Source organism: Danio rerio, chromosome 4, assembly GCF_049306965.1.
Source record: "Danio rerio strain Tuebingen ecotype United States chromosome 4, GRCz12tu, whole genome shotgun sequence".
Lineage (NCBI taxonomy): Eukaryota > Metazoa > Chordata > Actinopteri > Cypriniformes > Danionidae > Danio > Danio rerio.
In genome coordinates this window covers 41,801,216-41,815,371 of record NC_133179.1, presented here as the reverse complement: position 1 = coordinate 41,815,371, position 14,156 = coordinate 41,801,216, and the positions used below count along the sequence as shown (strand labels likewise).

At 36.5% G+C, this 14,156-nt stretch overlaps 1 protein-coding gene across 2 annotated transcripts; it reads left to right on the top strand.

The window, feature by feature from the left end:
• The first annotated feature begins 1,665 nt into the window (after window positions 1-1,665).
• On the top strand, window positions 1,666-12,434 carry LOC137487296 (uncharacterized). Of its 2 annotated transcripts, none has more exons than XM_068219936.2 (3): window positions 1,666-1,721; window positions 2,050-2,199; window positions 10,494-12,434. In XM_068219936.2, exons 2-3 carry the CDS (start codon window positions 2,115-2,117, stop codon window positions 11,612-11,614), a joined length of 1,206 nt encoding a protein of 401 aa, XP_068076037.1. In that variant the 5' UTR covers window positions 1,666-1,721; window positions 2,050-2,114; the 3' UTR covers window positions 11,615-12,434. The 2 variants fall into 2 exon arrangements, with proteins under 2 accessions (XP_068076037.1, XP_073803824.1); XM_073947723.1 differs by having other exon boundaries at window positions 1,666-1,771.
• The last annotated feature ends 1,722 nt before the right edge of the window (window positions 12,435-14,156 follow it).

The window sequence follows — 14,156 nt, the reverse complement described above, 5'->3', positions numbered from 1 at the left end:
GAACTTGTTCTTTGTGTGAGTTTAGAGTCCTTTATGTATCTTAAAGCACATGCAGCTTATTACTGGCTTCTGGAAGACTGTAAACACTTTATGTTTATAAATTGTAACTATCAAAATGTAACTTGTTTCTGTGCCAATTTTGTTTTCTTTCCTTTGTTTTTTAGTTGAACAGAACATGTGTAAGCAGCTCAGCTTTCCCAAAAGCCTCTTATTCACCTGGTATGTATTAAAGATGTTTTTCTCTCTATTTATTACTTGTGGTTGTGCACACAAATATGCATAGACATTCACAGAAGCATATATAAGATACTCTGACAAAACCTTTTCCTTTTAACACAGTAAAGCTATCACATACTGTGATGCATCTAAATATTTATAATTAGAAAATAATTACATCACTAGTAAATTTATTGTATAGGCAGTTTATACAGAATAATTCAACGACAAGAGTTCACTTTCATATCTACACAATGCATAACTTTTAACGTGATTAACCTGCTCCACCTACACCAACTACAGCATTTCTCAGACTTCTTTTTTCACTATGGTGTAATTACAGTGGTGGACATCACATACAACAACAACTGTACTTACTCCTGTAACTTGTTTGCAACAATGAATTTTAAATATCTGCGTCACATAGTCATTTAAATAAATGGCTCATCATTGTCTGCGGTCATCTTTATTAATAGCTGCCTGATTATTAACTGAATAGGACCGTTTAACATATAAGAAACACGTTGACAGGTATAGCTGTTCATGCCAATACCAACTTGATAGACTATTACATGAACATATTACATGAACAGGACCTGCCTAACATCTCTTAAGACAAATAAGCATAGTGTCTATAACAATACACGCTTGATTGCCCAGATCAATACAGTCGCTACATCTGAATGGTGCTTTTTCACACATTTTAAAAATAACAACTATTTGTAAGCGAAGTTCTTATCCAATACCAGTTTAATACCTCAAATAATTATACATGTGAGGCATCACAGTGGTGCAGTAGATAGCACTGATCGCCTCACAGTAAGAAGGTTGTTGATTTGAGCCTCAGCTGGGTCAGTTGACATTTTTGTTTGTGTGTTCTCCCCATGTTCGCATGAGTTTCCTCCAGGTTTCCTCTCTGGTTTCCCCCAAGTCCACAGGAACTGTTGAACCATACAGTGGCTGTTTTTTGCCCCTGTATTCTCTTTATTTGCATTCAGCAGAAACAGTTTTGAAATTAGTAGAGGATGAGTAAATGACAGAATTGTAATTTTTATGTGAACTACCCCTTTAATGCTTATGTAAGTAAAGGTAAATTAAATATTACTACAGATATTGCTAAAGAATGGCAGGAAACGTGGAACACAGATAATAAGAGACAACAATTCATGTGAAAAAAGAAACCCTATATAGGCCTATGAAGTTGTAGAAATAGAAGAGGTCATAATTATGAGGATGAGATTTGGACTCAGATATTAATAGAAAGTGTTGTAGATATACAAGTCATTATAAAGTGGATTAAAAAAAGTTAAGAAAATGTTTAGATTTAAGGTTTGTGAGAGAGAGAGCAGACAAAGTGTAAAGTGAAAACCATGGGAGAAATGTATCAATAAGTCATGACTGCAACATAGTGGCAAAAAAGTTAAACAAAAAAGACTTTTATTTTGCCGTGGCGCGTGACGTCATCAGGCAGCGCCGCTTCGTCGCAGTGATTCAACTGGAGAAAGGTTTGATTTAAAACGTTTACAGATATAAACTGATTTAAACTTCTAAAGTTGTAAGTTTTTTATACGATGCTATATTATGTTCCTGCTGTTGGAAATATTATTTTAACCCTTTATACAACTATTTTAGTATTTTAGTAGTACTATTTTATTCTCAGTAACTGAAGGCTGTTGTTTGAATAAAACAACAGAAAAGTGTATAATAAGTGTTTAAATTAAATGTTTCACCTGATTTCTTTTTGTTAATTACTCTCAAATAAAGAAACCATTGAAGCAAGTGTTGAAGAGAAATTATTTTGTTTCTGTTCATTGTTTTGTTTATTTTAAACAGGATAAAGTGTCCAAACGCAGAGAAAAACTCCTGCTGAAGCGACTGATCTACACACTGTTATAAAGATGGCGTTTATTAAAGAGGAGAGTGAAGATGTGAAGATTGAAGAGACATTCACAGTCAAACAGGAAGATCTGCTGGATCAAACAGGTTGGTTTTCATACTGATATATTTTAATATTAAGAATAGGCTACTAAATTAAATCCATCTTGCAGCCCTGAGTGTGCTGCCTAGTTCTCCTAAACGCACAAAAGCAGTCATTGAAAGACAGGAATGAGTTTCTTTTGTATAGAGGTAAAGTTGGTTTTATATTCGCACATTCGTTCATTTAGCAGTCTATATATTGTTTACCATGTTATTTTGAATATTCGATTGGAATTAGCATGCAAGTGTGACTTGAAAACAACATTAACACTGTTTATTTGACTGTGAACAATGTTGTACTTTGATAGTCATTGGCTGCTAATATGATTTTACTATTTAGAGTTTGCAAATAATACTTTTATGAAATTATATTATTAAGGGGAAATTCCGAATGTGTGAATATAAAACCAACTTTACTTCTATTTCTTTTGTCACTTGTTCTCGTGTCTTTTGTCAATCTTTTAATGTATTATTAGTCTCCCATTTTCTCTACCTTTTTAAGGTTATTGTTTTTCTTGTTCTCCTGCTGTTGGTAAAGCGTCCTTGAGCGCTGGCGCTATATAAAATAAACAAAAACAATAAATTAAAGTTCAAATGAGCTGACGATATTTGACCTACAGTATTCTCATAGAAGATATCTGCTATTACGGTGATAGTGTTGACTTTTACTTTTCATTTGCATATGTCACGTTGATCACAATTTTTTCATCAACTTCTTTATGGGTTTAAACTTGTTTCTAGTAGTTGTTACTAGTTCTCACAGATAGTATCTGAGTTAGAATTACATCATTATAATAGCTAATTACCGGGCTATTGCTTTTAAACAGGGTTTCTGCGGTGCCTTAAATTCCAAAATCTAAATTTTCAATCTACAATCACCAACAACCCATCTCAATAAAACTTTTCATTCAAAAAGGTCTTTTTAACTCTATTTATCATAATGGTTTAAATATTTACTTACAATAACATTTGTTTAAACGTGCTCCATTACTGCTGAGGACATCAACCTAGACAGATTGTTGTGCATATATTTTGTTTATTATAGGTTTTGAAACGTTTAAAGCATTTGTTCATTTATTTATTTATTAATTTTAAAGAGAGTTTACTTAGGAAAAAAAGTGTATGGATACAAGTAAAGCTTACTTGTTGCTACACAGAATTTTAAATCTTTTGCTAAAAAATATCTAAAATATAATTTTTAAAAATATTATTTATTATTGTATAATTAAATTATGATATTTTTTCATCGGGCAAAATAAAATCTTTTCTATCTTAGCCATTTGAAAAATTCCTTAGCCTTTAGCCCTTTATGAGTCTAAAACAGGGGTCACCAATCTCGGTCCAGGAGGGCCCGTGTCCCTGCAGATTTTAGCTCTAACTTGCCTCAATACACCTGCCTGGGTGTTTCAAGTATATCTAGTAAGACCTTGATTAGCTTGTTCAGGTGTGTTTGATTAGGGTTGGAGCTTAAATCTGCAGGACACCGGCCCTCCAGGAACAAGTTTGGTGACCCCTGGTCTAAAATGTCAGTCATAATGATCTTAAAAAATCTTTAAAATTCCTAAATTTAACTTGGTGAAACCTGCAGAAACCCTGGTTTAAAGTATGTCAAAAAACATGGATGCCCCCAATTTTAAACTTGCTGAATGAAATTGACACTAAAATAATAAATTGATCTTAAACATTGTACAGTATTCTTAACTATATGATGTTGCTGTGGGACGACGTGAAACAAAATGAACAAATTATAGTGAAACAATAACGCTTAGCATTGCACTGACTACAACTGGCCAACAAACTAGTCTAAAAATGACTTTTGCTGCTTAAGAAATGGATTACAGCATGCTGATGATATGCAAACATTTGAGTGTAAAATTCTTCAGTATTGAACATATTCTTCATGTACCAGCAGGCGGCGACATTCAAATCCTTTTTGCTTGAGACTTAAAAAAAAAAGAATTTTTAGATCCTAAAAACAGTGTTTTGCTGCTTAGGCATGTGACGACAACAGTTTACAAGGTATACTGCGGTTAGAAAAAAGTTGATTTTTTTAAAACTGCCAAAATGTTCTGCTGTACCATTCCTTTGGTATATGTGAGTTTTTTTTAAAGGTTTTGTTTTAAGTGTTTCAGGACAACAGTATTATCAGCAAAAAAGATATCCAAAGATGCCGTTTTAAATCGTTAAGAAATCTGTTTTTGAAACTAATGCAGACAGTGTGTGACGTGTCTGAAGAGCGAGAAGGGATCCGGGGGTGAGAAAGGTGTGCAACTTATTTGAGGACCGGGAGGGAGACGTGCGATTTTTCACTCCTCGTTTTCACTCGTTTGCTCGTTAGTGTTAGGGTTAGTTTTGTAATTAAATTTAATTCACATTTCACATGATTTCTATGTGATTAGCTGACAGGTACATTTCTTTTGTCACTGTACCAAAATTTGAGGTCAAATGATTAGGATCCATATCTTTATTACATTTAGATGTCTAAAAATATTGGCCCAAAATCTATATAATTTAGGGCATCCCCAGAACATATGACTGATCTGCTCGTTCCAAACCACATCTGGGACAAGATGAATCTGAGTCACATACAGAAGATGAGTGTACCAGTTCTATGGCATATTGCCAGGCTGTATCTGATATTTCTAGTCCCAGTTCGTCTTCCCATTTCTGATTTATATGGTTTAGGGAAGGAGAGGGCAGTTCTTTGGATCACTTCATATAACATGGAAATCATACCCCTTTGATATGGGTCCATATTTACCAATTCATCTATCCAGCATGCTTCTGGTTGGTTCAGTGAAGGACAGAAGTGTTTTTTAATGAAACTATGGACCTGAGGGTACCTAAAAGAATTAGACTGGGGAATCTAAATGTCTGTTCTTAACTGTTAAATGAGATAAATATGCCATCTTTAAACAGGTCTTTAACACAGTTAACTCCCTTCCTAAACCAAAATTGGACTGCTGAAATCTATAATCTTGGCAATACAAACAGACACAGTCTGAAATAGAAACAGAAATCTTGGTAGTATTATCAGTTTAATGGAATAGATCTTCCCAGCCAAAGATAAAGGAAAGGTTGACCAGTGCGTCATGTCTCGTTTGACTTTGTCTAACGTCATTTAAAATTATTATTAAACAAATCCTTATATTTACGTGTCACACTCACACCAAGATATACAAATTTATCAGGACTTGCTTAAAATGGAAAGGTTTGGGTAGACATTTGCTGTGCTCTATCATTGAAAGGGAAAAGGAGATTTTTTGCTAGATTGACTTTGTCTCAAGAAACATTTGCAAATTCTGAAATGATTGTAAGAGCTTTTGGAATGCATGTATCTGGATTTGACAGAAAAAAGTAGATCATCCGCATATAGCAGAAACTTATGTTCATGTCCCTCTCTGAAAATTCCTTGCAAGCCATCTGAGTTCCTTAAATTGGTTACAGGAGGTTTGATGACAACGTCAAAGAGCAGAGGGGACAGAGGGCAGCCCTGTCTCGTTCCTCTAGAGCAGGCATGTGCAAACTTGGTCCTGGAGGGCCAGTGTTCTGCAAAGTTTAGTTCCAACCCCAATCAGACACACCTGGACTAGCTAATCAAGCTTTTATGTCCCGTTTCCACTGAGTGGTTCGGTTTGGTACGCTTTTATGGCCATTTCCACTGTCAAAAGGCGTACCGAACCAAACCGTACCATACCACTTTTTTGGCACCCTTTCGAAAAGGTCCCAAACACTAAGGCCGTACTCACACTAGATACAGCTGCCTCGAACCGGGCCAAAGCGCTTGTCCCCCTCCCGTCTCCCCCGACGGCCCGCACTCACACCACAAACAGGCCTCGGCACACTTACGTCATCGCTGCTGCGCTGTTCAGTGAGAAGCGCTCTCTCACTCAACAGCACAGTGGAGATTTCTCTAGTTATATCGTTTCAGTCGTTAGTTATGCTGTGACATGCAGTCGAATATTTCGCCAAACAGTCCTTAGGGATGCTGTGACACGCAGTCAGATATTTCGCCAAACAGATTCGCCACTTTTGGCGCTCATAAACAATCATAAAGCTCTCGTGCTGCAGGAATGAGGAGGTCTGCTGAAGCCACGCAGCTGTCGTGCTTCGAGGAGTTCTCGTCTGTAATAAACTACGGCAGTTTGCGTTCACTGAACAGTAAGAATGATTAATAAATCCATATGTAACAGCCCCTTAAAAGTCACGTCTCGCTTTCAGTTTCGGGCTTTGGCGCGTTTTGCACTCACACACAAGCGTACCGTGCCAAAGCCCAAGTGACCCGCGCTAGGGCACACCTCTTCCAACCGGGCCAGGGCCGGCCAAGTGAACCGTGCTTGAGCCCGATTCACCGCACTCACACTTCTCAAACCGGGAAAATCCGGGAAATCCGGGAAACGGGCCTGGGCATGGTACGGATGGCATAGTGTGAGTAGGCCCTAAATGGCAGAGCTAGACGTGCAGCTGAACGCTATTGGTTTACAGAGATACATCATTCGTAGACACAAGCCAGAATCTTAAAAAAGGACCCGCCATGTTTGAAATACACAGCGAGAGATTACAGCGGAATTATATACATATGCAGCCATGGTCGATCCGGGCTCAAACAAACCCTGTCGTCGTCTTGATAAACAGCCACAAAGCCATGGAGAAGAGCAGATTTACCCTGTGCCGCGTAGTTTTTTACGAGCCGGTCTGAAGCCCGAGTGGTTTCGCTTTCTTCCTTGTGCTCGCCGCGCGTCTCTATTTGAAATAACAAACTTCTTGAGCTGATAATAATAACATGCGATTGATTATTGACAAGCTTTGGAAACCCGGTCCTGTGAGAAGCTGACAAACGCGGGACACATTCTGTGACACATTCAGAAAGAAAAGGACAAACGTTAAAATTCCTTCTTTTGTCAACTGATCTGAATCACAGAGGTATGGTAATTCTTAATAATTAAAAAAGCTCTCAATACATTCAATTTAGTTTACCTCAGAGTTGTAAAGAGTTTTATAGAAGTTTTTTAAATTGATCACTAATACCCTGTTTGTCAGTAATAATACTGCCATCATCCTTACTAACTGCTGCTATAACACCAGCTGCTGAGGATTTTTTCAGTTAGTAACACAATAACCTGCCAGCTCGTTCACCATGTTCATAATGAATCTGGCGTGATCTTATGTGGAGATCCTCAAGGAGTCATTCCGCTTGCAGAATAAGTATTTTCTTATGAAGCTCTTCGGAAGATGATGTTGATTGTAGCTGATCAATTGTATTATTTTTTTTACATGACATTGTCCATCGCTGATGGCCGACAAACTTCACGATGCTGAGCCGGCATCACGATCCATCGCCCCGCCCCACATTTATATTGATATATAACTTATTATTTGCATGTCATCGTAATAGCAATAACAGTCTTTTCATGAGCTGTGTTAAATGTTACATATAGCTGCTGCTTGCATGGCTGACAGCATCGTGAGGATTAAATGAAGGATTATACAATACCTCTCGCGCTTAAATGTGTAGATTCAGCGCCAAACACTGTTACCTGCGGACTTGAAGCCACTAGAAGTCTTTTATCCACTCTTGGAAAAGTGTAAATGGTGGATTAACACTCAGCACATGATCACTAATAAGATGCGCCATTATTATTATCTTTAGGTAAATCTGTATGTTATTTTTATTCTCTCATCTTCAGCGCTTCACATTTTCGCAGTTGTATCATCTGAAAGCAGAAGGCATTGACTGAGTGATTGACAGCTGATATTAACCAATCATTTGCATTCAGTTGTAGAGCAGTGAGCCAATAAGTAGAGCACAAAGGCGGTGCAAGCATTGCAGGCTTTTTTACATCAAGTTCACATAACAACTGTTTTAATCTGTTCTTGGTGCTGCGTTTGACGTTTTTAGGTGCAAAGATGCATTCTGCATAAATGTCTCTTTAATCTGCGCACACAGTGAGGATTTTACAGTGAAAACAATGAAAATGTATGCACTACACTGAACACAAACCGAACTCTCGTGTTCTCCACCAGCTGTGGGAAAAGCCCTTGTAATGACACAGATCACTGTGCCATGCCCGTAGCCAGGGGGTTTCGGGTTGTTCGAACGAACCACCCCCCATGGCCCCCATGTAATTTAATTTAATATTATATAATGCATATTATAATTATTTATATTCAACATATATATTGTAATAAAGTGTAATTTTATATAACTTTGGCCAGTAATTAGAATCCCATTGAGCCTCAAAGCCACAATAAAGTGACGCGAGTCTTGTGACATAACCCACTGAGTGGTAACTCTTGAATCTTTGATGTGACATCCTCCTTTGATACCTTACTCTTTGGCTCTCTTCTCTTGAGCCCCTTTCACACATGCAGACCTTTCCGGAAAATTACCGGCAATTTTCTGGAAAGGTTGTATGTGTGAACAGGTCCTTTTTGAAAATACCGGTAAATTCGTTCTGGCTATTTTTCAGAAAGAGAAGTTGTAACATTCCCGGTAATTTGCCGGAATGCTGCGCTGTGTGAATGCAGAAGGAAGATTGCCGGAAAGAACGCGTGCACGTCTAGAACGTGCTGACGTGAGACACCTGCTTTAGCCAATCAGAACAGTCAGACGCATTTAGTTAGAAGTTAGTCAGATAATGTTTATATGTTCTTCTTAATGCCAACTGTGTAAATAATCATCGATGAGATGCTTATGATAAGCCGCTGTTTGTTTACCTTCACGCTTAGCGTGTGCCTGTGAAACAGCCTGTGAGAGCCAGCACACGCACATATTATGAACATCTCGACATGCCAAAGTGATCCTCCATATGTTTTCTTCGAAGTTGTTCGAAGAATTGTTCACAATACTGTATTGTTTACAATATTGATCATCCACAGAGTTTGTAATGTAGTAAAATGTTTACAAATACAAGCGCAGCCGTTTAAGGCTCATTTGTGGTAAATGATGTCAGAATTTACCGGTATTTTGGAATGGATTTTTGAAAGGTCTTTTCTGGAAAATTTCCGTAACGTCCTCGCCTGTGTGAACAGCGCTTTTTTGAATATACCGGTAAAGTCGTTCCGGAAATTTTCCGCATATTTACCGGTATCACTGTGTGAAAGGGGCTTTGATCTGTATTACAGATTATCTCTTGTCATCTGCTTTTATATGCAGTCACAGGAGCTCTCGTTTCCCTTTTTTTCCTGTTTATACCACATCATTCCCCTTCACGTTTGTCAGTATGTTATCGATCATTTGTGTGCATATTATTTTGTTACTCACCCTGTATGTTTCCAAGACCACCAGTGAGTGAGTGTCTGGTTGTTTTTTCCTACGGCACTTCCTCAGCGCTCACCCGACCTGGTGTTTACTTTGACTTTTGGTTTTTCCAAGACTCGCTTCTCAATAAAGACTTGCATTTGAGCTCACTCTTTTTTTTTAACTCGTGACACACGTATTTTCTTTCTCATTTGTGTTTAAAGGTCTTTAGATTTTGGCATGATATCTAGCTTTGAGGCTTTTTTTGGTCTACTTCACTTTGTCAGACAGGTCCTATTTTGGTGATTTCTTGATTGCGAACGTGTGTGGTAGTAATCAGGTCTGGGTGTGGCTAGAGAACTTGAAGCAGGTGTGATAAATTAAAATTGTTCTAATGGGAATTTCTTTTTTCACACAAGTCAGTGTAGTTCAGTATTTTGTCTTCAATTTAAGAATAAAAACCTTGATTTAAAAACTGCACAATGTGTTTAATTGTGTTATCTTTGACTAATATTTACATTTGTTTGATGATCTGAAACAGTTAAGTGTTAGATTTCTGCTTTGCATTTGTTACAGATTACATACCTCTAGAACATTTGTCATTTAAAGGTGCAGATTTAAAGCTTTATGCAGATATTATACATGTGTCATATATGTCTATGAGGCAAATATTAGCAGAGATTCAGCTGTTTTTTTAACAGGTTTACCAGTCAGGCACAGAATGAAAAAGCATTCCCTATTGGCTTTACAAGTTTTACAAAAACAAATTGTTTTGTTGTGATTATGAATATATACAGATAGAAACTGGCCATTTACAGCTTTCAAATTTATGTCTCATCAATATGACAAAAATTAATCTGGGAATAATCATATAAGAATCTGCTTAAATGTGTATCTGTGTAATGGACAGGAGGTTAATATGACAAGATCAATCTAAATATGATCTGCTTTGTCTTTACATTTAATGTGCATCAAAATTAAGATTTGTGTAGCCAATGTTTTCACTTCCTTTTCACTGAGTTTTATGATTTACTAAAAAGTAAACTTATTTCTATTTCAGACCTAATTAAAGACTACGAGGAGAGTAAAGAGGAGGAACATCATGTCAAAATTGAGGACAAAACTCATTTAGAGACTGATGGTGTGTTAAAAGTGAGAGACAAGAGTTGTTTTACCTGCACTCAGTGTGGAAAGAGTTTGGCAAGCAAAAGCAAATTAAAGACTCACATGAGGATCCACACTGGAGAGAAACCATTCACATGCACTCAGTGTGGGAAGAGTTTTAGCAAATCATCGTCGCTTTATAGACACATGAAGATCCACACTGGAGAAATACCATTGACTTGCACTCATTGTGGGAAGAGTTTCAACCACTCATCATTCCTTAATCTACACATGAGGATCCACACTGGAGAGAAACCATTAACATGCCCTCAGTGTGGGAAGAGTTTTAGCAAATCATCGTCGCTTTATAAACACATGAAGATCCACACCGGAGAAAAACCATTCACATGCACTCAGTGTGGGAAGAGTTTCTACGATTCATCATACCTCAAAAAACACATGAGGATCCACACTGGAGAGAAACCATTCACATGCGCTCAGTGTGGGAAGAGTTTTAACTGCTCATCACACCTTAAAAAGCACATGATGATCCACACTGGAGAAAAACCATTCACATGCACTCAGTGTGGGAAGAGTTTCAGCAAATCTTCGTCGCTTTATAGACATATGAGGATCCATACCGGAGAAAAACCATTCACTTGCACTCAGTGTGGGAAGAGTTTCAGCCACTCATCATCCCTTAATCAACACATGATGATCCACACTGGAGAGAAACCATTCACATGCCCTCAGTGTGGGAAGAGTTTCATCCACTCATCAAATCTTAATCTACACATGAGGATCCACACTGGAGAGAAACCATTCACATGCTCTCAATGTGGGAAGAGTTTCAGCACATCATCACACCTTAAACAACACATGAAAATCCACACTGGTGTGAGAGAGTATATGTGCTTGGAGTGTGAGAAGACTTTTATTACAGCTGCAGATTTGAAACGGCACCAGAGGATTCACACTGGAGATAAACCGTACAAGTGTTCACATTGCAGTAAGAGGTTTACTCGCTCAGAAACCCTGAAAACACATGAGAGGATTCACGCTGGAGATAAACTGTAGACATGATCAGTGTGTTCTAGGGTTTGTTACCGAAACCCGGTGCCATTATAGCACCGGTACCATGGTAACCGGTATGCACCGGTATTAAATCAGCGTATGAATTTCGGTGCTGCGGCATGGACGTGAGGGTTGCATGAAAAAAGGCACATATAGGTGTTGTCACAGCATCACTAAACATTTAATATTCAACTCGTTTAGTTTTGACTTCATTCATTTTTGATTTCTGTCTTGAACACATGATTTATTTACAACACATTTTTAAACACAATAGTTTAACTGACTCGTTTCTAATATCTAACGCTACTTTTTTATGCTGACAGTCAGTGCAGAACATTTTACTAGTTATTTTGCAAGACAGTATTCAGACAAAGTCTTTTTAAGTATTTTATAGTCTTTTATTTAGATTAAAGTGTAATTTAGACTTATCAGTTCACTACGAAAGTTAAAATAATTAGTCAAATTATTTTGTAACTGATTTGTTGTGTAAATCAAAAATATATAGTAAATATTTCTTAAGGAGGCTAATAATACTGACCTTATTTTTATTTATTTATTTTTATTACAAACGGCTTTTATTCATGAAATAAACAATAAGAAATAGGACTTATTATGACTCCAGAATATTTATGTTTTAGGAAACACTAAAAGTTTTCAAAAACATTATTTTAAATGAATGGGAGGGCAAAATGAATCGACTTCAACTGTAGGCCTGTTAAAGTTTACAGGTGCAGCAATGTGCCTTGATGTACTTGAATGTTAGAAATGTGTTCTCCTACACCAGTACAATGTTACTTGTCAAATAAATGAACAAGGAAGATTATTTTGAGTTTAAGTTATTTAATTATCTTGTTTATGAAGACTGCAGAGTGATGGATGAAAACAAATGACTTCCAATAATGTTTTAAGTATTTTGTGATATACATGTTAAAATGTGCTCCTAAAAGTATGTGGCCCCTGCCCGCCCCCCACAGGTAAATAGTAAGCTAATGTAATTTCATAATGCAAATCTTAAATTCATGCTAACCAACAAATGATCAAATGAAATGTATTAATGTAATACAATATGAATTGATGTTTACTTTAAACTGTAATTATATTGTTCTATTAAAATTATTTTGAAAAAAATCATTTGTCAAATAAAATATTTTTGAAGAGTCGTCCACCATCATTTTGTGGCTAAAAAGTGTTGATTCAGGCACCGTTTTGGCACCGGTATCGTTTTAAAAGTATCAATTTAGCACTGGTATCGAAAAACCAAACGATACCCAAACCTAGAGTTTCACTCATTCGGGGCAGCTTAAGAAGCTGAGAAAGAGAGCTCCTATACACACTGGTATTAATCTTCCTTTTTACGTCATATATGATAACCTAAACCATATTTAAATAACAATAGGCACAGCAAGAAAGGGCTTTTTAAAGAAGGAAGGCTTTCCCCTCACATTAAGAAGTTATTTAAGACTTCAAGGTTTGGAGATCTTTTTCGTAATGTTTTTTTATGTGGTTCAAGATATTCATGTTTGTGTTTTTCATGTTCCGATCACAGTGATCTTCGCAAAAACATCTGATTATGCAAAAACAGAAATATAGAGTAATTACTTTGAATATTAATGGGTTACTAAATCCGATTAAAAGAAGCAAACCTGTGGCTAAAATTAAAAGAGAAAACCAACAGATAATCTTCTGGCAAGAGACGCATCTTTCTGGTACAGAACATAGGAAATCAGAAACAATGGGATTTAGTTTTTTTTTTTCCTCAAATAATATTGGTCGTAAACGAGGAGTAATGACATTGATCTCAAATAAAATCAACTTCCAATTAATTTCTAAGATTACTGATAAAGAAAGGCGATATAACCTAATTAAAGAAACTATCGACCAATACAAAGTTACATTAGTTAGTATATATAGACCACCTGAAAAAGACAAAGCATTTTTCAAAAAAATATTAAGTGTTATAGCCAAGGAGACATCAGGTACGTTGATCTGTAAGGGAGACTGGAATGTACAACTTCAGCCTAAATTGGACTCATCTTCTAGTCAAGAAACTAGACAAATAAGATATTTGATGAAATAATTAGGCTCGATAGATGTATGAAGAGACATATACCCTCTTAAAAAAAGAATATACTTTCTTCTCTTCTGCCCACATGTCTCATTCTAGAATTGTTTTTTTTTTTTTTGTTTTTTTATGTTTGGGTCAGATCAACATAAAATAAAAGACTAAAATTGGAACAAGGGACATCTCAGACCATGCAGGAGTATGTTTAAGAGTGTACCTGGACAATAAACCAAGTAAGACATTTTGGCAATTTAAACAATCATTTGAATGATTTAACGTGTGTAGAATATGTTTAAAAAGAACTATTAGAATATTTAAAACATAATAATAATAATGCAGAGGTGTCACCTAGTATCGATGGGACGCAGCTAAAGCTGTTATGCATGGTAAACTTATAATGTGGGGATCAAGAAAAAAATGGAATTGCATAAATAATCTAAATATACAACTTGAAGATTTAGAGACTAAATATGGTAAATATCC